General features: G+C 43.2%; 1 protein-coding gene across 19 annotated transcripts in view; it reads right to left on the minus strand.

Moving 5' to 3' along the window:
* Positions 1-2,875: 2,875 nt before the first annotated feature.
* Positions 2,876-26,450, minus strand: part of BIN1 (bridging integrator 1) — an 88,142-nt gene continuing 64,567 nt past the window's right edge. For 5 of the 19 annotated variants that reach the window (XM_085584223.1, XM_085584221.1, XM_085584220.1 and 2 more), the window contains 9 exons: positions 21,809-21,959; positions 17,666-17,794; positions 14,702-14,809; positions 13,151-13,174; positions 9,072-9,164; positions 8,185-8,295; positions 7,287-7,388; positions 5,995-6,045; positions 2,876-4,285 (listed from right to left, as the gene is read on the minus strand). In XM_085584223.1, coding sequence (XP_085440349.1) covers positions 4,178-4,285; positions 5,995-6,045; positions 7,287-7,388; positions 8,185-8,295; positions 9,072-9,164; positions 13,151-13,174; positions 14,702-14,809; positions 17,666-17,794; positions 21,809-21,959 — 877 coding nt within the window. In that variant the 3' untranslated portion in view covers positions 2,876-4,177. The remainder of the gene's footprint in view (positions 4,286-5,994; positions 6,046-7,286; positions 7,389-8,184; positions 8,296-9,071; positions 9,165-13,150; positions 13,175-14,701; positions 14,810-17,665; positions 17,795-21,808; positions 21,960-26,450) is intronic. The other 14 variants (XM_021526158.4, XM_021526155.4, XM_021526153.4 and 11 more) reach the window with 7 other exon arrangements.

The raw sequence follows: 26,450 nt of genomic DNA on the forward strand, positions 1-26,450 counted from the left end.
CCAGAGAAGAAAAGCTGTTGCTTGCTTTGAACAAGCATCCCAGTTCATTGAACTGGCATCCCAGTTCCAGGTAGGATTTGGAGTCCTCACTCCTGCTCCAAGTCCCCTTTGACTTGGGCTGTCTGCCTTGGCCACAGTCTTAGGATAGTGGGACAGGAAAGGGTTCTGCAACAGTGAACAAAGCTTCAAGGACTGTGGCACAATTCACACAAAGCAGTACCAGCTTCAAGTAGCTGGAAATGAACTTGCATGACCCCATTAACTGCTTCACCTCAACAGCCAAGCAAAATAAAGGTGATAAAAGCAGACAGCTGAGGAATTCCCATGGAAAACAACAGAGTATGTGGGAGTCTCACCTGGAACACCATACTCTTCTCTACCCTGGACTTTTCCTTAACTCTAACAGATATATTACCGACTCTGCTAAGATAGAAAAAGGGCTAAGAAACAATGCCTTATTTCTTTCTCATCAGTTGGGTAAATATTAATTCCCACTTCATATTAGGATTAGGCTCAAACTGGAGTATTATCATAAATCTGTAACCAAACTGAAGCCAACAGTGCAAGAATGTATTTTTAAGTTCAGCTACAAAACCAGTCAATGGCATGGGATGAGAGATGCTTTTATTTGTCACCCAGTAGAACAATCAAGTGGAAGATTATTAAATGGGGAAAACAGCAGCTTTGATGGGCCAGATACCAAGTAATCCCTGAAATGTGTCCAGTGTATATGTCAGTGGAGCAGAGCTGGGCTTCTTTGGGTTCTCTTCAGTGGATAATGTATTTGCAAAAAATACAGTTTAGAGTTAACTGAAACGAGTCATTAGATTAAGAAAAAAGGCAAAGGCAAAAGGACTATTAACATTAAAACATTTTCTTTCAGCATTTTCAAAACAGAAGTTTTCATATTTTTGCTTCAAAGCAATTTGTCACAGCCCAAGACATAACATTTGTTAAAATGCAAGCCTAAAAATTAATTTTTCTTTTTGGTATGAAAGGATTTGTTTGTTTCAATTTTTCCCTTTTTCATTCCACTGAGAAAATGGAAAAAAAAAAATTGTCTCAGGTGACCCTTATGCTTTTTCTCAGATTTTTCAGTTCAGCCTGCAAACTGAAAAACCAGACGGGCACAACCTACCTGGGAGTTTACTGTCCCTCTTTCTATTTGAATCAGCTCTAAACCAAAGAAAAGGGGAAGTTCATTTCACCAGGTAATACCAACCAGAATCAAGATATTTAGGAGATGTAAAAACACTGAAAATGGGAGGAGCCATAGCTGTTTACAAGGGGCTGAATGACCCAGGAGACAGATCCCCTGGCTCTAAAGAACACTGCCACCTACGAGTTTCCTGCTATGCCATCCTACTTTCACATAAGGCAATTTATAAACTGTGGGTCTGATCCTGCATTTTCAGAACCTGACTGAGATGTGCTGGCACCACTCATCTGTGAGCAATGCAAGATCCAGGTAACCCACCCTAACCTGATCTAAGCCATGGGGCTTGGGGGTTTTGGGGTTGGGGGTAGCAAATGGAGATAGACACAACACTCTCCCCACCAGCAACACTGGAGCATCACTCACCTGACCTGAAAACAACATCCCTTTTTTGCAAAGTGCTACCACTTCTGCAGGGACAATACAGTACTGGATAGTTGCTCTGCAAGCTCAATAAAATGAAAAGGCCTTACAAGGATCTTTGTTGGGACAGTCATCTGGTTCAAGCACAGCAGAGGACAACAGCAAAAAAACCCCACAATAAATTAGGTATCAGCACAGCTTTCTAAATGGTCTAGAACAGTTACTATAAGACAAAAATCACAGCTCTGGTAACTTAGAATCTTGTCCTTTTTTAAAAAAAGAAACAAAGCTATTATCCACAGGTTTTGCATAAAAATAAACATTTTAAGCTGACAGCATTATGTTAATTGGATCAACCCACTTTTATATATATATATATTTCTATGTATATTTAAATGTATATTTTTATATGAATAATCTTTAAAGGAGTAATGGGAGTCACAAATGCATAAAAATAGATATTTTGAAAAACAAAAAAGAGTAATAATAAAGACAACCCTGATGAAAAAGGAAAAAAAAGTCAAACCAGTCAGTATTCTAAAGCAACAGCTCACCATACTATAATTTGTGGAGTCCAGTCCTTCTGTATTGTGAGCAGCTACTTCTAAATACTATTGGGGTTTCCAACAGTGATGCAAAATAAATTCCTGCACATTTTTTCTTTTAAAAAAGAGAAGAGATTTGGGTATATAGGACAGATTTAATGCCTGTTACATTGCTGTAAATAACTAGCATGGATCATCTCCCAAGCTGAAAGCAGGAGGAACTCCAACAATGTTTGCATCTATAAGAATATATTTTCCAATCAAAATCAGATCTGTTCCTCCAAACTAAGCTGTTGTGGTTTTGCCCTACAATGTTTTTCTGTTGGTCTACAAATAATCTAAACAGACTGGAAAAGGTGAGATTTTCAGTACTCTGTCAGCATTTTGTGCAGCTTTGACAAAAGCCAACTCCTACCAGTTTGGAAGATTATTTCAGAGTGATCCTGAGCATGGTGTAACCTCACTGTTAAAAATCCCTTTAGGATAAAACCATCATGGGGGAGGAGGGGAAGCTGTAAAAAATTAAAATAGCCTGACTTGCTTGCCAGCTGCATCAGTATTCAAGTAAAGTTTATAAAGTACCTTTGTGGGACTTTAGAGTCTTGGAGAGCCAGACTGGCTTATATTAACAAGTGTAATATGCACTTAGAATATGCCTTGTCATCTGCTTGTCTAAACTAAAAAAAAAAAAAAATAATTCAAAAACAAACAGAAGCAAAGGAAAGGTAAAGGAAAGGACTCAGCATCAGTATTAGACTGCAGAGTGTCTTCTTGACACTGACACGTTGATATTATTGCCTTCCTTTCTAATGCATTACAATAGCATGAAGTCACACAGCCATTTTAAACGAGCATTTCAAGAGTCCAGTTTTCATGGAGGTTAACTTGATCATCAGCACAGCACTGGAGAAAGCTGATCTAACAATATTTCACTTACAGAACTCTTCAAAGGAAAATAAGAAATACAATTCCACAAAAAACAATGCCAGTGAAAAGCACAGAAAGTAATTTGTTTCTTATCAGTGTTTTCTCTTTGATATTCTTACAGAAGAAAATAAAAATTCTTCCCTTATCTCTGTCTTTAAAAGCAAATTTTCTAACCAGTAGATTTTAGAGCTATTTTCCATCTATATGAATCTAAGCTTTTCTGAAACTGTCAATAGGTTTTGGGTTTTCCTGGGGGTGTAGGAGATGGGGATATGTGTACTAGAGGATTCCCTCTCCTAAATTTCAGAGACATCCAAATGGCATCTGTTTGTTTTGTCTTGTTTGACCTCTTGTATTTGTCCATTCCCCTTTGGATTTCAAAGGCCAACCTACTGTGAGAATTTAGGTGTCCACTTTGAAAGAACTTTGGACTGAGCACAACTTCACACATTTCACCTTCTTCATGCCCTTTCAATGTAGTTTCTTCTACCTTTACATGTATAAAATCACAGTTTATGTAACATTTTTTTAAAGTAAGAAAATAAAATACACACACACACATACATTGTAGTGGTGAACACTATACACTAATTTTTTAACAGCATAACAGAAAGTTTGGCCTACTGTAGGTTGAAGATGTAGAGAAGGCTGAATTTTTATGGTTGCCATGCAAGCCACCTTCAAGACAAAACAGATTAGCCCACCCAAGAGCAAATGCAGCTTCTACTTTCAAGCCATTTGACAAATACTGCCTTTCCAGGAATCAGACTGACATCTGACAATTCAGTCAATGCAGTACTTGGAGAACCTCACTGAGTTGCTTCTGCATCAGTCCTTTGAATACAAATGCTGTTTAAACCAAAGGGGAAGAGGGTATCTGAATTGCCTTATTATTATTATTATTATGTATATATTTCAATAACATTTCAAATTTCAATTAACTTCTGAAACCTTGCCCTTTGAGAAGAACACACCCTTAAAGGTGTGTCAGCTTAAAAGTTGACCTTTTTTTCAGGCTTCTATTCCTTCATAATTCTCTCTTCATTGCCTTTTGTTGTTCTTTTTCAGTTATCTACCAGAAAACTTGCTCTCTTCCAGCAGAAACACAGCTGGTGGGCTTGGACTTTCACTGCACCCGTTCTGTGAAATTCTCAGGGAAAACCCCTCGGCACTGGTCAAGTTCCTTATGCTGGATCCAGTCAGACTCCTTCACACCCATCAGCCATCCTTCGTCCTAGAGGAGAAGACAGAGATCAGATGCTAAAGGACAGATGTGAGCAGGGCTTTTTCTTACACAGTGCAGGCCAAGGAGGTGTCAAGACATTACCAAAGCCATGCTTTTATTTGGCTTGGAGACAAATCAGGAAAAGTATGGGGGAGAAGGAAAAAATGCTTTTGTTTCCTTTTATACAGAGAAAAGGCTACATCCCACCAGAGTTCATACCAAAGCTCCCATCTGACCCATACTGTGAAGACACAGTAAAAAATAAGCAAGTGTAACAAAAACATGTCATAATTTACACCCACTGAAAAAGGAGAAATTCTGCCAAAAGAGACTCCCCAGAGCTACAGGATGGGAACCACCTATCTCACCCTTCACAATGCAAACATGATGGGTCTAGCATTCTCCATAGCCATAAAAGTTTGGCACCTCCAGCGTGTAATTCACCCCATTCATCTCGAGCACAAGTCTTTGGAAAGGATGAATCTGCCCCAGGAGGTGCTCATCCCTGCCTCAGTCAGAGCACCCACATGATTGGCATTTTAGAGGTGATACAGGCAAAGTGAGTCTTATTTGCTACACTGAAATCATGATCTGAGGGAACTGAAAGCTGAGGAACCCAACCCATCTTCCCAAAAGTCAGCAGTCTGTTTGGTTTGATGCAAGGTGAGGTTAGCAAAATGCCACATATGATTTAGGTCTCTCAATAAGGTCTTCCCTAGCCTCCAACCTATACATCTATCAACGCAGATGAATTTTCAATCAGCAAAAGGAACCCTGCTTGGTAGAACCTGCTCGTGAGCAGAACCAGACTTCCCTCTGCCTGCAGGCTGTCTGGCATTGAGATTTCTGCTCCATCCTAGGCACATGAGGGAGATATTCAATATATTCAAGGTGGGAGAGCTGCACTGAGCTTGCAGCTCAGGTGTCTAACCATTGTATTTTCTGCGTGCCTTGGAGCTGCCACCATGGAAGCTCCCCTTCCATGCACATACCCCACTCATTTGCAGTGGGGCAGCCTATGGGTTTAGAGTGCAGCATGAGGCAGAAGAGCTGCACAGCTCCCAGAGCCTGCAGGCTCACTTAGCCCTGACTGCTGCCTGAGATTGGAACATTCAGGAGATGTCATGGGAATGACACGAGATGGGAGCCCATCTGCAGCAGCCAGCTGCAGGGACTGTGGAAGGATTGACATGCCATAAATCAGGAAGACAAACAACGAGGCAGAAGACACTGGGCCCAAGTGTCTAGAAGGCAGCTTCCAGCTCACAGCACATCAGGCACAAAAGCTCATCCATTTGCACATAGTGCTGTGCCATAGAGCAGGCATGCATCACTCCCACCACATGAAAAGTCTCCTCAGCTGTAGGGATTAGACACAAGAATCCAGATAGGGCCTTAACACTTTTAAACCACATCACTTGAAGTGCCAGCTTAGAAATGTTGCTGCCTTCAACCCTTTTTTCTATCAAGAGAGATGAATCCTGGCCTGGATGTACCCACAGACTGACACCTAAGCTGCAAGGTAGGGATGGGAATCAATCTAGTATCCTAAGCTCCCTCCACTCACGTGCACAGTTCATGCACATGTTAACAGCCAGCAATTCCTGGCTGAGTATGGTTGAGGTTAGGGAAATGAGCTGTAGCACAGGATACACTGTAGAAGGGTTAGAGGGCTTCAGTGCAGCTACAGAGTCATGTTAGCAACACTCAGAGCTCACCCTCTGCAGCTTGGAGAGTCTCGAGTTCATGGCTGTTGCACCCACATCCAGCTAAAGTGCAAACACAGGGCGTTGAAAAACTGATCCAAAAACGCCATCTGCTCCACAAACGCCATCTCCTACCACAGAAACTGGGGGAGCTGGCACTCATTTCCCATCCAGAAATCTTTCTGAGAAAGAAATGTTTACAAATGCTTGTGCAGGGCAGTCCCACCCAGTCGGGAGTCTTGTTTCCAGAAGGAATCAGTGCCTATTCTCCAAAAACCTTTCCTCCCCTAGGTGTGTGGGAACTGTTGGCATTTTATGGCTCCACTTCACGAGCATCAGCATGATCTGTCTCCATAATTCACAAAGCCAACAGCTGGGCCACAGAGGATGCACATTTTCTCAATTAGTGAACTACATCACCTTCCCTTTACCCCTTGTGGAATCCAGATTTTATCTAAACTTGGTCACACCCAAATTGCTGATGACTGCTCAGTCAATATGGAGAATTCTTTCTTTTCCAAACAGAAACCTAGAGATGTGAGCATTAATTTTATAAACTCACCACCTCTCTCAGTCAAGGTAGTAAAACTGCTGCAGATTGTCAGCTGGGTGCCCTCAAACACAAAGTGAGAAGGACTTACTCAAGGCTTCTAGAAATAGCTCAAATTAAAGAAAAACATGACCAAGTAAATTCAGGTTGAAGATTGGCAGCAAGACTTGTTCTCTAGAGCTGAGACCTGTTCTAGTCTTTGATTCTGCTGCCATCTCCTGACCAAACACAGTCATTTGGAAACAGCCACTGCTGTGCTTAAGTGCAAGACATCATCCACCACCACCTGCTTTCTCAGAGCTCCAACATTTCTCAAAAGAGAAGTATATATAAAGTATATATAGTATGATATATAAAGTATGAGCCACTTCTTTCATAGTCTGTACTGTAGTGGTCATAGGGAATGTGCATCAAGCTTAGAGACAGTGAGAAGAAAAAGTATGGGCTCTGCTGGGATCCCTGATCAAGAGAGCCACTGCATTGGCTCAAATGTTTTGACAGGGACAAGAACCCATGGCTACTCCACATGCTTTATGCAGGATAATGTCTCCACTCTCCAGTAACAAGCAGAGTCCTCTCCTCTGTTGCAAGAAGCCAATCTCAAGCTCAAGGCCAACCAGCTCACTTGCCAGCTCCCAGCCACAAACTAAGGGCTCAGGATTCAGCCAGCCAACTGTTAGTGAAGAAGGAAGCAGCTCAGGAAAGCCACTTGGCTCCACCTGGCCCAGGCTCACACCTTGGCTCCCCCACTCACCTGCTCCTCAGGGTTCTCAAATGGAATCACAAGCACCACGTCCCCAGCCTTCAGCTGCAGCTCGTCGGTGTCAGTGGCCGTGTAATCGTGCATGGCCTGGACCTGCAGGGACAGGAGAGGAGCACTTGGAGCACTACAGCCTATAATGCCACCTGAAACCAGACTAAATGTTATGAGCCTCCTGTCATTCTTCAGGGCTTTTCTATTCTTCTTTCAGCAGAACTCACAGAAAAAAATGGGTATGACTAAAGCAGAGAAGTGTTCCTAGAGTAAGATGATGTAAATTCTCACTTTCAAGAGAAAGTGCCTTCTGGCTACCACACTCCCTTAGGCACATTAAATTTGTGGCTTACCCTCACCAAAATCACTCCTTACTCCATGTCTTTGCTGCAAGTGATATTTAGCATATTCAGAATACCCACCCAACTTCCCTGTCTTCCCTGTCTTTTCTCTGTTAATTCTGGCTTTCTAACTTTCCCAAACACAGAGTCCTCTGTTCCTGCTGGTGTTCCCAAATCTTCTCAGTTTGTTACTTGCACCAAAGTTTAACTTGTCCTGTCAGGAGAGCAACATTTTATCCAGTGTCCAGAGTCTGTGACCAACACCACCACACCACCAAGACAGAAACCACTGCAGCAGAGAGAATGGGGTTTGCTGCACAGTATAGCAAGACCTTTAGATGCAGATGCTCTTACATAATCCTTTGAAACATCTGGAACTGCAGGAAGCTGTGTTGCTGGAGAGGAAGGTTTCTCTCTCCTTCAATTTCTGTTTTGACTTTCAATGTGGCCTAGCCCATGGCCATGCTGAGTGCAAGCAGTTAATGCCTTTGCAATTAACTGGGAGGGGAGAAAAAAATCCTCACCAGGAATTCAATGCCACACAAGCACACACTCACCTTGAACAGAAATCCTGGGGGCATGTCAGCTCTCTCAGATGAAGCACCTCCTTCCACAGTGCCATTGACAGTTGCAGGGAAAGTTTCCACAACAACAGCAGGCAGAGAGCTCTGATAGGCAGTGCCAGCCAAGGAAGGGAAAAAAAGACATTGAGAAAAGAGAATCCAAAACTGAAGCTCCAAGTCCATCCTGGAGGATCCAGACCCCAACCAGCCCTGGCTTCAATGGGTTCTCCCAGCACACCAGTCAGCAACAAGAACACCCCAAGGGACAGCAGAGGAGCATCAAGAAGGCAGGATTGGTGACTGCTGCCTCTCTGCCTAAGGCTGCAGGAAGGCAGGGATGGGTTGTAGGTTTCCTGAGACCATAATGCCTGGCATTTCCCAGTTCCTGTGGTCACAATGCAATCTCACAGAGCCCTCCTGGAACAGACAATTCAAATGTGACAGCCTATAGGAACAAAGCTGCCATGACATGGGACCTATCCCTGTCCCCTAAAAGAGCAGTAGCATCATCAAAAAGAGAGGCAGCCTAGATATTCAGAAGACACAGCCAGAGCCCAGAGGATAGAGTAGGTCAAGTAAATGACAAGCAAGGGGGATTCCAACTGACAACACAGCTTAGGACAGCATGGGCTGTGGGCTGACTTCAAACCATGGGTGAAGGGACAATTCTTTTACTGACTTTTCCAGCAGAACTTCTCCCTAAGCATTACACAAATAAAATGCAACAGCTAAGTCTGGTCCCTGAATAAGAGCACTGTAACTCCAGTGGCAGAGATGGTTTTTTCCAAGCAGCTACACATCTCTTTTCCAGTCCAGCCTTCCACATGTGCTGTGTAACAAAGGGATGAAGAAAAGGGATTGCTGTCCCTTGAGCTGTTTACCGATCCAGAGTCAGCTTCAGTTTTAGATGCTTCAGCTCCAGCTGCTGCTTCTGATCCAGCTGCTTCAGCTCCTGCACAGGCTGCTTCTGCAGGCTGCAATACAAAAATCATCCCAATGGAAGTTACTCTCATTCCAGCTACACAAGTGTGCAGCAAAGTGCAGCCCAGCCTGTCCAAGTGCTCTGTGCCACTGCCTGAGCCATCTGCTGAAAAGGTGAGACACTGTAGGGTCTGGCTGCATTTCTGTCTCCCCCTATCTCTGCAACTCATCACAACAAAGTCAGAAACCCTCAACTCCAGCCATGCAGTAAGCAATAATTCAGAGGAAATTGATGAAATGCCAAAAATTCTGTGTGCCTCTTTCTCTTCACAATCCAAACGGCAGAGCTACTTTACACACACACAGTATCTATTATTACATCTAGATTGCCCACTTGTATGAGAATACAACTTCTCTTGCACTCCAAAGAACAAGGATCTCTGCACAGCCTATTTCCAAGGATCAACAATCACAGAATACATAAGTGCTCACCTACTCCCATAAACAAAAGAGCATGGTAATTATGTGTCCAGATATGGCATTTAGTCCAGACCCAGTATGAACATGGCATTAGGACTGAATCAAACAGTATAATTTTCTATGTGCTAACTTTCACTCCCTTCAATTTTGGACAGGCCCAAAGAGTTGTGAATTTAGATTCTGTTGTGAATATTCTATTATTAAGAATTTTCTATGAATATTCCAGATGGGGTGTGTAATGCATTTATGTTGATGGAAAGTTTCTACTGCACAAAAGCTGCCACCACCAAGGAGATTCAGTATCACCCACAAATCACTGTCTGGCAAAGACTATTCTAAAAAACCTGGGGATAGGGGTTCCTGTGCACAACAAAAGAAGAACCAAACTCCTACGACAGATTTACAGCAGTTCAATTTTTTATTCTCCTTTGTCTGGAGTCAGATAAACTCTTTTTAACACAAAATTAAAGATATTCATTTGCCCCTCCCAGAAATTGCAACAATGCAGGAAGTACATTGGCTCTGGTAGCAGCAAGGCTGCAAATCAGCCCCTTGGGAGACTGGCCAGGCAGCATCTGGGAAGATTCCCAAGATTTGTCATTTTTAATACATGGCGATACCCAGCTTCAGCATGCTCACATGCCTCATACATTTGATAAAAATGTGCTGTCCTGCTTCAGCTGGGATAGTTGATTTTCTTCCCAATAGCTGGTACAGGGCTGTTTTGGATTTAGGATGAGAATCATGTTGCCAACACTGATGATGTAGTTGAGCAGTGCTTACACCAAGTCAAGGACTTTTCAGGTTCTCATGCTGCCCTGCCAGCAAAGAAGCTGGGGGGCACAAGGACAGGACAGCTGTCCCCAACTGACCACAGGGATATCCCAAATGCCATCATGCTCAGTGTATAAACTATGGGAAAAGCTGATCAGATACCACTGCTCAGGAATGAGCTGAGCATGAGTCAGCTGGTGTTGAGCAACTTTTTTTCATTTGCCTCACTTAGGTTTTTTTTGGTTTCATTTAGGTCTGTTATTTTCTTTCCCATTACAATTATTATTATTATTTTGTTTGAATTAAGATGAATCCACAAGTTTTATTACTTTTATCCTTCCAACTTTCTTCTCCATCCCACAAATGGGAGGGAAATGGGTGAGTGGTTGTGTGGTGTTTCACTGCCAGTTGGAGTTAAATCAAGACACATACACCCCTGCATACAATCATATTCGAAATAAGGCATTGTCCAGATTCCTTAATTTTGCAGTTCTTATAGTCCCAAACTTACAAAACCCCAGAGTAATCACCATGGAAAACCTTAAATGTACACCCATCTGACTATTAGCCATACACTAGCACAATCCTCCAAGCAGCATTCTAATAACAGCAGCAATAACAAAGAAATAAATCCTTGATTTAATACAAATCCATTACTTTACCTTCAGCTGCTCCAGTGGTGTCATCTAACACATGCTTTCCTCCCCTATCACATCCTTCCTCATGTCTCCCAGTCACCATGTCCACAGGCCTATACTGCCAGAAGATATTATAAAGAGCAGAGCTGTTCCCATCCTACAGAAGATTTCCTCAGCAGCTTTGGTAGACCCAAAGTAAATATATGCATATGAAATGCTACAAACGATTCTCCTGTTTAATTGGATTCATTCCCAGGTTTTCATCTGGGTTCAGTGAAACTGGAACTGGAACAAATGCCAGGTCAGCTCTATCTGACCAAACATCAGTTTTATATGGACAAGTGAAAAGGAGCTCAGTGTGAGGGTTCAGGGTTTTTTTTAAAGTAGCTAATTTGCAAAAATAATATGGAATAATCAGATAAACTGGATCTAAATTAATCCCTGAATTTCAACAAAGGGCATTTTCATGTAAACTATTAATTTTTCTATTTTATATACCTGTGGGGCATCCTGAGGCCTATAAAATCATTTATAGCAATGGAAAGATAGTACAGGGAAATTAAGGATTGCTCACTGCTGTTACCGGGTTTAAAAGCTTTGCTTATTCCAACAGCAGCATCGTGCACACCAATGCACATCTCCCAGTCTGCAGAACTAAGCCAGCTCTGCTGCACTCAACTTTCTACATAGTTGTACACCTCATGGCCTATAGGACTAAGGAACCCCAAAAAAAGTCTTCTCTCATCAACAGCTAAGAACATTTATAACAAAAAGACTACAGAAGACTTGAAGAGGAAGATTACCCATATTTAGGAAGCTCTGCTCTTTGTATATGGTATGCCAAGGTGAGAATTGGTACAGTGAAAACACTTTGACTAGTAGCATTTCCTGGTTGAGCAGGTTATCTTTTGGGTAAAATCAGTTTCCAGGATGAGAGAAGTGGTCCAAAACACTTTTTTTCAGCCAAGACTGTAAGCACAGCTCAATTAGATAGAGTCATACCTTACCCCTGCCCATTCACCTGAAAGGAATGAGATTTTTCCTAGCTAAACCAGTCTCTTCTTCCCTATGACAGATTGACAATACACTAACGCACATACAGGGGAATAACAGATGTTAAACACTGGTGGCTGATAAAACACACAGGGTTGAAACTTTCTTCCTTGATGTTACCCAAGCTCATGTGAAGGAGCAGTGGCCACAGTGAGTCCTTAGGCCAGGGCTAAGTTGTGTCCTTCCAAGTACACTCATTCTAGGGGGTGATCTGGCCCTCGGGAATGGAAGGTTGGCAGGACTCAATTCCTCTGCCATGAGCTTACTTGGTGAATACAGCCAGTTCCAGCAGCAGGCCTGAGTACCCAGACCAAGCATTTTCTGTCCACACTGCTGGCTGCCAGACCAGAGGGACTCAAAATTAGTTGTGCTTGAAATCTCTCTCAAGGGGCTAATCTGCAGCAACCCGAGACCTGCCCAGGCCACAAATGTAGAGAGGGCATAAATGAGGGTCAGGTTTTTGTTCAGATGCAGGGCATGTGCAGGGTCTCCCTGTCAGCAAGCTCCAAAGCTGAGGCTGAGGTAGATGCCAGGCAAGTCTTGGGCCTGCAGTTAACTTCCAGTGTAGACACAGGGTGAGCAAATTCACACCAGCCTTTCTGACAACGATGGCCGATGAACAGCAACCACAGACAATTCCAGATGTGCACATATCTAATGGCACAGGCAGTAATGATGATATATTTATGATAGCTGAGATATTTATGCACTGCACACGAGACCAACAGGATGTGGAGATTTTAGGAAATGCTGTGTTGTGGAGAGTGAGGATGCTGCCACAGTGGTATTAAGTATGAGGTGAAGGTCACAGCTTTACGCCAAAGGAAGGATGAGTGGGTTAGCAGGGAAAGGCAAGGGGCATATGCACTGTAGAATCATAAGTCATAGAGTGCCAGACTGACTTGCAAACATGTGGGTGGCCCTGGGGCTTCATACAAAGTGCATAAGTGGGTCCAGCAGCACATAGAGCAACTTTGGTCTGGGGTGTGCAGGAAGGAGAAGCAGAGAAGGAAAGGAGACAGGCATGTGAACAGAGCTGGCACTGGCATGTGAACAGTACATGATGAGAGACAAAAGACATATGAATTTCTTACCTCCCATAAATCCCAAGGTAAAGACTAAGCATGTCAAAGAGCAACAAAAATAAAACATGTTTATACGTGATTATTTCACTGAGTACAAACATTACAGACACTGATCAGACTGAAGCAGACATACACATTCAACAGCACTTATCTCTGAATGTTTTGAAAATATCTGTTAGTACATGAATTTATACATCCCTGGTTATAGAAGATCTTTAAAATCCCTTACAACCCCTTAACATTCTCCGATTCTGTGATGCCTTTGGATCAGTAGTAAAATACCTTAACCACTTTGTCATACTGCCCATCCTATAGGAAATAAATCTGACTGTTTTGATAACTAGGTAGAAATTATTGATTTTTGACTATCTTTTAATGACTTCTGAAGCTAATAATAATTAGCATACAACACTAAATATGCTATTGCTGAGCACTTTTGAAAAACCCACTTAGTGTAATATTTGTTGCTTGCTAGAAGGATAACAATTCCATTTTAAGTCAAATTTATACTTGTATCCTATGTCAGTATAACCAACTATCTGAGTTCTAACTGGTGATTCAGAAGAGAAAAGTAAATTTTTGTTTAATAAAAAGCTTATCCTGATATGGAGTTTGTCCTGAATGCAAGTAGACACAATACCCATGTACCCACATAAAGTTCCAATAAAGGATAGCTTTGCCATATTGATCTCTATCAAATTATGATAATAACTAGTATCTTGCAGATTACAGGATTTTAATTTAGAGGAATCAAATGCCAAATGTTTGATCACCCTGACAAAAGAAGTCTTATTCCTACAAAAATCTGTGCCATACAGACCAACTCACCATGGTGATACTGGAGACAACCCAATTATGTTTATTACAAACTTTAGTGGCATCCACAGGCAAAAAATAGCCAGTTCATACATATAAAATGGAAAATCTCAGTGAGGACAACAACCATATTCAGGATGCACTTCAAAGCCTCCAGTTATGTAGACATGACATGAGGTACAGTCCATCTGCCTCTGACAGAGGACAGAACCAGGTACAGGCCAGAACAGAAATTAGGCATCTTCCTTTTTGATACCACATTGTGACAGGCAGGAAGCTGCTTCTCAACTATGAATGTAGGCTGTGTCATACACAGAAAAAGAAAGGCTTCACATCATTTGAATATCCATTTACAGCCTTATTTATCTTAAGTAACTGCAGATTATCAAAGTGTCTTGTTAATTAAAAATCCACTTGAGAGCACGGAGCTCAGGCTGAATTCCCATCCACAGAGCAACAACTTAAATACATACAGCATACAGAGATGCTGCTCCAGGGAGGGACATACATTAAGTGGATCATCAGAGCAAAGCCCAAGCACCCCACAAACACCTCATGCCTGACTGTGGCCAGGCCAGCAGCCACCTGATCCTTCCTGGACTTGCACATCCAGCAGAGAAGACCAAGGTCCCCATCCTGGGCACCCACATCCAAGGCCCAGCCACCCACAGCTCAGGTCCACGTTATCGTTCAGGTGGGCACAAGTCAGTTATGAAGGGAGAAGGAACGGCGATAAGAACCAACCTGGGAGGCGGGTGTGGGGGTCTTCCCCACAGTGGCATCTGGTTTAATGGGATCAAAATCCAGATCCAACAGGCTGGCTCCCTCCTGGAAGGGCCCAGGGGCATCAAACTTGGCAGCAGTGAGGGAGAAAAGTAGTATGAGCATTAGACAGGCGCGTGTGCACTGTGGAGGGAGGGTGTGTGATATCCCAGAGCTGAGGCTGCAAGCGCAGAAGAAATGGTGGCAGCGCAAACACTGGATGTGAGTCCTGACTGCCTGGTACCCACAGTCACAGGCAGCTCACATGAGGGCCCTGCAAACCAAATCTGAGCCTTTTCCACAGCACTCATTCATCTTCCCACCTGGCCAAATGAGCTGACATGGTGTGAGCACCTGATCTGCTGTGGTCAAAGGGATCCTGGCCACTGATGAGTGAGAAGGGCTGCTCCTCTATTCCCCACAGTTGCCTTTACACTGACAGACCAACTTCCTCACCTACACATTAAAGAGCTCCCATCCATACAACCCATCTCAGGAACAAAAATCCAGGCAGAATTGAATTGATGGAAGGGAAGTCTGAGAGACCTCAGAGCTAATTCCCAAAGCTGCTAATTTCCTCCTGCCTTCTGAGTAAGAAACAAAATATGGCAGCTCATTCTAGCTAAGAGGTTTGAATCTCCCACCCCCCCCCGCTCAAAAATTGTTTTCAATAGTTTTCATTTCTAGGCATCCCATAAACTTACACACATAAGTCTTCTAAAAAGCATACATTTGAGAAGCTTTGCTACTTTATTCAAAGTCATCAGAATAACTCCCTTTGAATGAATAATGCTCTACCTAGAGACAATGACCCCACATCTGCTGATTACCATTAATAAGAAGTCACAAAGGACACAAAGCATTAGCATTTAAGACAGGACTATCACTTTGGTGGTTTAAATTAAATCTAACCACAATGTACTGCTTTCTACTCAGCTTCAGAGGAAACTGCTGTCTCCGGGAAGTTAGGAAGATTTGCCCCTGTTTCCTATGACCTCCCAGCCCCTGTTTACTATGACCTTCCCACCTCCCAGCTGAAGCAGGCCCTAGTGCTTCAACTACCTTTTCAACAGCAAAAAATTAGTTATTCATATAACTCCACAGTTATATGAAAATCCCACAATGGAAAAGCTTCCAGAAAGTAACAAGCGACACCATTTAAAGTCAGTCCTCTGAATACCACTGACATCAACATCATTTTCACCTCTTCTAATTTTCTCTTACCCTAATTTTCTTACAGATTTTTCTCTGCCTTATGATCATGTCTTTTTGAGACCCACAAGGATGAGGACAAGGAACCAAGCTCTCTCATCTCACAATTATGAGCCCTGACCAGCATGCAAAAACCAACTAGCATTCTAGTAATTCTAGTATGCTCTTCCAGCACATCTAAACCACCATCAGAGAGGTTACAACACCAATCTTTAGCTTTGTTTAATAGTGAGACTTCAAAGGCTGCAGCCATGGAATAGTTTTACCTATCATTCAAGTCTTGAATGCAAGACTTGCCTTTACCCAAATCTCCCACAGACAGCTCACTGGAACTAAGACATCTGACAGGAACAGCCTTGGGCAACACACTGAGTGCCAGGGGCTGCTGGGCCCTTCAGTGAAGATTGTTCTGGAAACCAGAGTCCTCCCTCAGAACTCCCATCTGGTCAAAAATCACAGCAGATCCCATCCTGGCTCAGAGCACTGATCAGGTGCAGAAGAATATGTCTAAGGGCTGGCATTCACATGGAAATACATGTTAGAAACCATGGGGCAGACAGAGCTGTCCATTACAATGAGGAGAAGGAAGCAGAGATGATGATAAAGAGCTGCTCAGCTGCCTGCAGTCCCCGCCTTCCAACACTGACGTCAAACCATCTCTCCACTCTGCAAGTTGTACCTATTGCCATGCCAAATCTAACATGGACTTCCTTCCCTCCCCACTTCATGTCTGCCCCTCAGCAGCTCGGTGGAAGGTGGCAAACCACAGGCAATGAAGCAGTGTGATGCAAGGAGAAATTAGGGAATGAGTCACAGATGAGCACTGATAGAGATATGATTTGTACTTTAACAAGCATTTAGGGAATATATATATATATATATATATACATACACATATGTATATATATATATTTAAATAAAGTAGATGCAGATATCTCATGATACAGCCAGAAATCTGGTCAGGCTCCTATATACATTAGGACTGCCATTCTCCTAGATCCAACAGAGAACTCCCCACCTGGACAGCTTCTCTGGTAGTGACATAAATCAAATAGAAAGTGAAGAGGAAAATCTATAATTTGAAAACTTGTTTTCCTTTTTCAGGGCTTCAGAAGGTGCCACTTGACAATACTGACAGACTGTGTCAGTAGACTTAACTACAGGCACAGTCCTGCCCATCTAACTGCATCAGCTACTCTTTGCAAAGAGAACTTTGGCAATTCCTTTTTGCCTTTCCTGTGCAGATATGAGCTTTAAACCACAAAGCCTATGGGTGAAGGCACAGAGAGCACAAAACTGTCTTCTCCAAGAACTGGCAAATATGCCAAAGTCAGCAGTTAGGGATGTACATGAGCAGAAAAAAAAAAGTGTCATCCACACTCAGGATCAGTGGGTTTGGAGAAAGCATAGCACATCACAGGATATGAAGAGAGTCATAATCCATGTGACTGCTGCTAAAGAAATGCAGAAATTACTTTCTCATATCTTGACCAGGTGCATTTCTCCTGTTTCTTCTATGAAGGAAAGCTCTCAAAGGGCAACATGTTACTGAATTTTTGGTATTCTCCCCTTTAAGTCTGCACCTAAGTAATCCTTTGGCTTCTGAGGTCCAATGCTGAGCTTGCTTTCCTCCTTCACCTGACCAGGTTTCATGGCTTGACACCCCCAAGAGAAGAATGGTCTGAAGGAAGAGTTCAGAGGCAGAGAAAAATTAGGCAGGGCATAGCAGCTAACCTGTGAAGGGGTTGTCACACTTATCTCGGGGACAAAATTGTCATCAAACAGACTGATGATGTTCTCCTGCTTGATCTCCTTGGAGGGGGTGACTTTTGGAGGCGGAGGCACCGGAGGCCCTTTCCTCAACTGCATGCAAGTGAGCACATGGCCACAGCACAGACGGCGACACCCAAAAAAACCAAAGACAGGAACCAGGTTAGTCACAAAAACTGAAGTTGAGGGAAATCACAACCACTGGCACAGAGCAGGGTCCAATCAACTCCATCTGAAGAGAGAGGGGAAGGGGTGAAGGGTTGAACTGAAACAAAACAAAAATAAATAACCACACGCCTCCAGAGAAGGTTTGGCATCATTAGTTACACTTCAACCATGGGCAAGTTTCCCTCTGCAGAGGAGAAGCGTAACACAATTAATATGCATTGACAGGACATGCATACATAATTAAAGCATGCGCAACCTTCAAAAGGCCCACTGGGAAGGGAGCAGATCAATTACTGAGAACATGATCCAACAGAACAGGCCAGCACTGCCTCCCTCTGCCATACTTACCGTACCTAAAGGAATGAGAGAACAGACTCCACTTGTTCTACAATGGACAGGTGGCCATGAGGACAGACTGATCTGCCCAGTACTGGCTCCCTGGTGCCCTGATTTTCAGTGTGCTGTAACAAAGTTCTGCAGGAGCTCTTGATGGCATCTTGGCTTTAGGCAAGAACAACTCATACTCCTGAGAAGCCATGACTGCTGTGAGCCCAACTCTGCTCTCAGTTTCACCATTGACAGTAATGAAGACATGTTTCCCAAATGGAGATCCCAGTGAATGCATAAAAGTACCTCACTCTGTAACTCTAACCATTCTATTACCCCTCATCATACTAAAGATTCAGTCTGACACAGCATCCACAACCTCATGGTTTCATGTTTTGCTGTGTACAAGGCTTAAGGATAATTTCTAGATCCAATCTGACTTTAAGGAGCTGCTATTGAAATAAGTTAGCCATACGAGTTCCCAGCACCACAGCAATACTCAGCAATGACAATGCTTTCCATTTACAATGAAGTTTTCCAGCTACTTCATGTTCTTGCTGCATGCAAGGCAGGAGGACCCAGAGACTTGGCAATGTGCACCCAGTGTATCAATGTCAAGCCCAGATCTGAAAAACGAAAATCCATTACTCCTAGGCCTGTGTTCACACTCCTCCAGCACATAACTGAGTTCTACACAGCCTTTATTCAGATTTCTAAGGACAATCCCTGTTTTCTACTGGATTAACCTACTTTAGAGAGAATGATTGTGTATGAAAGCACACTTTTTTTCCCCCTGAATAGTTAGCTGAAGGAAAAACAGAATGGAACCAACTTTTCACTGCTTGCAAAAGGTGGTGTGTCCTTATTCCCCGAGAACAATCCCTTCCTGAAAACCTCCTGCCTGCCAGTTGCTGGCAAGATGGGGCCAGAAATTTCAGGGAAATGCTGTTCTCAGAAACAGAACCACCCTCTGCAGAAATGGAAGGCTCCAATTACTATCTCTCAAGTCAAAAATATCACAACTCTTCTACTATTTATTCCTCTAATATGGATAGTCAGTCTCCTTCACTCCAATGCAATAGTGTCTTGGAAATGGCCACTTCCACACTACCCAGTATTACTTCCAACAGCAATCTAAAACCACATTTCAAAGACAAGATGATTGCATATTGATGTTAGTTTATACCCATAAATTCATCATGCACTAACAATTTGGTTGCCTAGAATAGAACAAATCCTCTAAAATTCTTCTGCTGACTTGGATCTCACAGAGCTTTATCTTCCCAAATTCCACACAGTTGCACTGATTTCAAAAGTCTCATTACAGAGTTTCAGTGGTGTAACTGAGAGCAGAAGTCTGACCTTTTAAGTTTCCCAGATCCCCCTGAAGTCTTGTGTCATCACCAAATTATTCTGCGGAGAGCTGAGTGCATTCACTTCTTCCAAAAGACAGAAATAAACTGTTTTTAAAAATTAATGACAGTAAAAGAGTTTGAGGTTATTTTGGGTTGTATAGGGAACAGTTCAAAATTTAGTTGGCATTTATTTGATCACTCCTGGTCTTGTCTTTCTCTCCACAGCCTTGGCTTACATTCTGTACTGGTATTTGAGACACAAAGAGACCAGAGAATTGTTCTTGCTTGTTGCTTTGTGCTCCATCCTCCCAAAGAGGGTGAGGCCTCTCAGCCTCCTTTGGAGGACCACTGAACAAATCACTTACCCATAGGTCAAAAGTAATGCCACCTGTGAAGATTTCAGTGTTAAAGTCAGGCACTGTTGAGAGAGCAGACACTGTTCCCAGCTGCCTGGCAAGCTGACACACACTTGGTTTCTAGATTTTATCCATACAGACACCAGGCTCAGCTCTGAGAGTGAAACTCCTGCCTTTGTCTTCCCTGCCTCTGGAGCCAGCTCCAACTCTTAGCAGCTACTGCAAATACGGAGTGGAGCTCTTCTCTCCACGACGCCCGGGGGATGAATTAAACACAGACTGGGAAGGAGCTGCCGGGCGGTGGCAGCATTCACTGCAAAGCTCATTTCAGTCTTGCCTGTGGCCCATCCATGCCAGGGCTCTGCTGGAGTATCCTGCTTGTTTCCCAAGGGGTGCCTCCGGCCCCATTCCTGTGGGCAGGCAGGCAGCAAGTGAAGGAGAAAGCATTTGCAGGCTGGCAAAAACAAGGGTTATGTGTGCTATTTAAAGGAAAGGGAAGAAACCAAACTCAGCAAGATGAGTCCACAGGCAGGGTGGGTGAAGACTGTTGTGAACAGCTTCATAAATCTCTATATGATTTCTCGCTCCAAATTTTAGTCAAGTTCTGGAAATCTCTGGGGGAAAAAAAGAAAAAAAAAAAAAAAAAGAAGAAAAAGAAACCTGCAACAAAAGGGCAATTCTAGATATCCTATCTTCTCTCCTCCATACACACAGTCTACTTCACAGGTCCTAACCAGGTTGGTGGTGAAGCCACAGTTAGGCTCTGCACTGCCGAGATGTTCAGAGACCCTGGAGAAGTCCTGAAAATACACTGTCAGACATCCACACATCTCACAGGGCTGGAAAAGAAATTTTGCCACACATCTCTTCCTGTCCCTCAATAATCATAAAAATCAAATAGTGGAGAGAACAATATAGTGAGAGGCTGTCTAGAAACAGGAGAAAAACTACCCCACAGACTTGGATTTGGAATCACACTGCTATGCATGGGAACACCAAGGGAGTTCTGGGTTGCACCCATCTCTTTCCAGAGGCAGTGGATTTTCTTACCAGTTTGGCCAGAACCCCTCTTAACTTTAATCCTTCCTGGAAGACTTCTCCTAGTGTCCCACTTACTGGGATAAAAGGATTGAAACACAATGTAAATTTGATCTAGTTACTGCTTTTCTCTGCTAAGCTTTTTTCCCACTCAGCAACACTGGGACAAGAAGATGAAGTAAATGTTTTATCTTCCCAAAGTAAAACACTTAGATGATATGCTGAGTAGCTGTATCTACTATTTTGAACATGCTGCTGGATATTTCCTATGCCAGAAAAGGCCTAGTGAAGGCCACACAGAAGGTTCAGACTCCATGCAATGGACTATCTTCTTCCTGGAACCCACCTAATTTCTTCCTAGCATAAAAATATAATCTTTTTTTTTTTTTTTGCATAATATTGCATCTTGATATTAAAGTGAAACATCATCCAATGTACAGATATTCTTCTTATAATATTAAGTTTTTTATTTTAACCTTTCTCAACTACAGAAGTTCTTGAGAAGAAACTGGACCACCAAACTCCACAGGTTAAGTCAAATGTAAAGAACAAACCTCCTCACCCAGCTACAACTCCATCCTCCCTGCATCTTCTTGGCCATTCTATCAGACAGCAAAAAGTATCACTGGCCTTCCCCCTGTGAAACCATTCAAGGACACTCAGTTCTTATAATAGAAAGATAGCAAATAAGCATCTTGCATTCTTAGGAACTTTCTCAAGAACCAGTGGAAGAGAACAACCATCATGTGATATTCTGTGTGCTCAGAAGCAGGATAAGGTCTAAAAAAACAACTGATGGATGTCTTTAACTCACAGAGCTTGTGCCATCAGCAGAAAAATGGTCAATGTCATGGGGACACTACCTGAGACGGTGACTTTGGGATGCTTGCCCCAGGTGCTTCCAAAGAGGATGGTTCCAGCTCATGGTTGACAGTCTTGGTCTCAGGGCTGCTGATGGGAGTTCCATCTGGTGGAGGCGAGGGGCTTTTATTTGCTTTCGCTGGGGTGCTGTCACTGAAGGAAGTGAAGAGAGAAAGGGGGAGACAGGGGGGGAGAGAGGGGAAGAAAAATAGAGAGAAGTCTGAGCCAGGCCTAGGAGGAGCTGTGCTAAGCAGCACAGATCAGTGGCCTCCATTATCTCTTTTGCTTCACTGCCCAGATAGGCAATGAAGACATTTGGAGCTCCAGAGAAGCATCTTTGCTGAGTCACTTGCAGTCCAACACACTGCAGCAGCATTACTTTGTAGCAGGCTACTCACTAAATGCCTACAGAATTTATATACTTGCCTCAAGCACAGAAAAACAAAAACAAAACAAGCAGGCATCCTTTATTTTGCTAGATTTTCATGAGTGTCTGACATTAAATTAGTCTTTAATACTGGGGAGGCAGATGGGGAAAGGAGTTCAGTGCTGCTCATTTAGTTTTAAACACCACAGATTAGAATTTTTCTGTGTGGTGGTCTAATCACATCTGCATGGGTTATGACTAATAGATTCACAACACCTGAACTAAGGCTGTAATCACAGAATATTTTATTCCTTGCTGTTTTATGAGCTGACTAAGCTAGTAGAGAGGCAAAGTAGCCAGAGGTTTCACAGATCATTCCAGACAGCAAAGGAACAGTGAGGCTCTGCCAACTAATAGAGATTTCTCTATTATGAAAGGTCTCCCTAGTTGGTCTTTATTCTAAGACTGTTTCTGACACACAGTCAAGATGGATTCTTAAGGAAATTAAGATGCAAGAAGTATATGCCAATGGCATTTGTTGTTTCACAGCTTGGACAGATTTGGGCAGATTTTTCAAAGGAATGGCAAGAGGCACATGCCTTTCCCTACAGGCGTGCCCTGGCTGGTTGTCAAGTCTGTGCTTCAAAATACAGAATCATGAGAGATTTAGTAAAAAATTGGTTACCTGAGAATTTCAACAGGGCAAATTCACTGCTGGAGGATACTTTAGCAGAAGTGATTACAGTTTGGCAAAATCATACAGATATGAAAATGTAATATCATAGCATATTGCAAAAGGGCTATACAACCTCATCTACAGGGAGTGATATTTGGCTCCACTTAAAGTCACATTTCCTGTGAAATTCAAGGCCTTGAGAGAAGCTGAAAGAAACAGACCCTTTCCAACAACTTGAGATACTAAATCCTGGCATAGAACCAGCACTAAAGCAAGGCAGATCCGATTCTGCAGGGAGATCAAGTAATTTATTACTTTGCTCTGTCCCAAGAGAGTCCAGAGCCTCAGACATGTACATCCACTCACACTCGGATGCCTGAGTTGTGGTGGTCACTGGCCAACATGCATGATGGTCTCATTCCTAAACATTTGTTTGCAAGTAGGGGATAGCAAGAGGAAGAAAGGATAGCAAGACATTTCAACAAACTCCTCTCACAAGCAAGCATCCTGCTCAGCATTCCAGCTTTCAAGCTCCCCATCCCATTCCCTCTTCATTCACTTTGCCCTCACCCATTCCCCCAACTTTCTCCCCCCATATCCACACCCCACAGACACATTTCCCCACAAAACACTTCTTCTCAGGTCCACATGCAGGTTGAATACTTCTGATGACACTGATGCCAACAGCACACCAACATGATGCAACAAACCCAATGACATTCTCTGCCAGCAGCTCTCAACCAGGGGCACACACACCAAGGGAGAAAGAGGCACATGAAGAAGGAAGAGGGAGGAGGAGAGACTAAAGAACATGTATGCCAACCCCTGCAGCTCTTAAGTCTGATTGAACAGTGTCCTTCCTCAGAAGTTCCAAGAAATCACTTCAATACCTGGAGTCTGTAAAGAAATTTACCAAGTTGTGCTACAGATTAAAAGTAGTAATTGTTGGAGGGTGAAGGTAAAGTCCTGATCTAAACAGGAGTTACCAGGAAACGTCAAAGAACATCCTCTAATGCCAGAGTTGAGGGAAAAACAAGTATATGTTACCTCCCTCGGAGCCGAAATCACTTTGGAGAAAATGGGGGACACAGTGATCTACATCTGGAGTGCCAGGACTTCCCAAATGCCCAGACCACACTGGGAATTCAGGGACTACTGCCTATCAGCTGGCCTACCAAGACAAGGGTTGACTTTTCCTTCTAGGGTCTTGAAAAGGACAATTCTCCCAGTAAGAAAAGAGTTCAGGCTTATTTTCTAAAGGCCATGGAACAGTTTTGCAGTGACTTATTTCCAGTGCCCGGCAGTGCCTTAATTTGGAGATATATTGGTAAAAGACTCCCATGTGAGTCAGCCCCTGTAGGAAGAGGGGAAGCATCAGGCTGTGAGGGCCCAACACTAAAGCCTTCATTAAGTCACTACTATTTACAGCTTGTTTGATGTGTTGGCCAGTCCCCCTAGGAAAATGCCACTGCTAATTTTGGCTGAGCCTTTTTCAGCCCCTGAGCAGCACCTTCATTCCTGCACTTGTTGCTTTGCAGCTTTGCCAAATTTAGCCAGTGCAACCAGCATCAAGTGAGATGGTCACCAGGATCCTCTGTCCTTCACGTGTCCCCAGAGAGCACACACTCCCCACACAGAGCAAAGACTGGTCTCCAGATAAGTGTTTGCTCCAGAAAACACAGGAAAAAGCAAGAGTGCAGGGACTCTACCTACTGACCAAATCTGAGCACCACAGTAAAAGCAAGCCAAAACAACAAGGTCACTGCTCTTTTTCCTTCCCATGAGCAAATGGGAAGTGATGCCAATTCCAGGAATATCAGGCAATAAAAGGAAAGGGGTGTCAACTTTCTTCTGCAAACAGAGCTGGAAAGAGAGCTGGGTCTAATACAGCTGAAGGGAAAGCCAAAATCCCCCAGCCTCTTTTAGTGCTGCTGAGCTCCCAGACAATCCATGGTGCTGCCTCATTTGTTCTGGAAGGGCAGAGTAACATCTGCAGACAAGTTTCCCTTGCATTTGTAACAATCCTACAGAGAATAAAACCTACTTTCCTATATAGTAAAAACAGATCAGTCATGTCCTGCCAAGTTCTCAAGTTAAAAAAGAAAAAATGGTTGGCATCTCACTTAAGGCTCACACTTGGCCTTTTAGCCAAAGGTAATTAATTTTTTACCACCAGAGCACGCTGGAGAATTATTTAGAAATAAAAAATAAATAAATAAAAGGAGCGGGTAGGAGAAAGAAGGAAAAAAGAACCTACATACCCAAACATATGGTGGCACAAATGTACATTCTTGCGGCAGATCAAAGACTGACCAAGTTCCAGATCCTCCTCCTCTGCACTAGGGATTGCACATTTCTCTGTGACCCCAGCAGCTGCTCTGACAGCAGAAGCCCCCAGCAGAGCCCATCTCAGGTACCTTAACTGCTGGAACAGTTGGACTTTACCAAGGCAGAGCAGGAGCCCATTGTGAGTAGAACTCATCGGGGGGAGATTTACTGGTTCCCTCTGTTGTATAATCCATCCACTCTCAGTGACTGGAAATATTAGACTTCCTGCCTGGTACAGATAAAACATCAGTCCAACCAAGATCAGAGACAGACATCCAGAGAAGTACTCCAGTGAATCCTCCTTTTCCTACAGTAGAAAACCTCAGAATAGTAATAACACAATATAGTGCTTTACTACTTGCACTTGAAGATATAAACATCTAAGTCTGCCCATCAGCTTCCTTGTGAAATTACCACTCTTCACTCTCCAAATTCCCATTTTACAAAGTATGCACAGCAGACACAAAGAGAAGGGCTGCATGACTTGCCCTAGTTAGTGGGAAACCAGATCAGGAAATACAAGGATCCAAATCCACCAGCACTTTCTTTTATTGCTGGCAGGACACCATCTTGATGATTATAATTTTTTTTCTCCCTGTAAGGGTCCCATGGAGGAAGCACCAACCAAAAAGTAAGAAAAATGAAAATCAGAGGAATTTTCCATGCCATTATCCAGTAGTTCCCACTTTGCTGCAGAGGATGTTCATGTCAGAGTCCTTGATCTACAGTAACTCCAGGCATTGTAGCAATCCAGCTAATCAATGCCATCACTTTTTTGAAGGCAAGATGCAGACATTAGTCTTTATACAAGCCAAGAGGCTTCCTTTTCCTCCAATCCTGCACAAAATTTGAAATGGACAGAGCAAGATAGTGAGGATCCTCAACAACAGAGCAAATAAGGAGCAAAGCTGGAAGCATCTTTCTTCCACCTCATCATTCTCTGAATTGCAACAGGTAGATAGGACAGGACTTCTGAGTGTGAAAGACCTGCCTACTGGTCCTCCCTGGCTAGGCAGGGGATGAGAATGCAGCATTTCAGACCTGTTCAAAAGGACACACCCACTAGGTAAAACTAGAAGCTGTCAAACACCAGAATTGATTATATTTCCATGGAAAACCCAGCACTGCATTTTCCATCACACAAAACCAACTGGACAGACAATCCCTGAGTTTTCACACTGCCTTCTTAGATAGGAAAAGAAGCAAGGATTCAAACCAGGCACACAAGCAGTTAATGGGATTATCCAGACACAGAGAGATCTCAGCAGGACCC

The sequence above is a fragment of the Lonchura striata genome, chromosome 7, assembly GCF_050655825.1.
Source record: "Lonchura striata isolate lonStrDom1 chromosome 7, ASM5065582v1, whole genome shotgun sequence".
Classification (NCBI taxonomy): domain Eukaryota; kingdom Metazoa; phylum Chordata; class Aves; order Passeriformes; family Estrildidae; genus Lonchura; species Lonchura striata.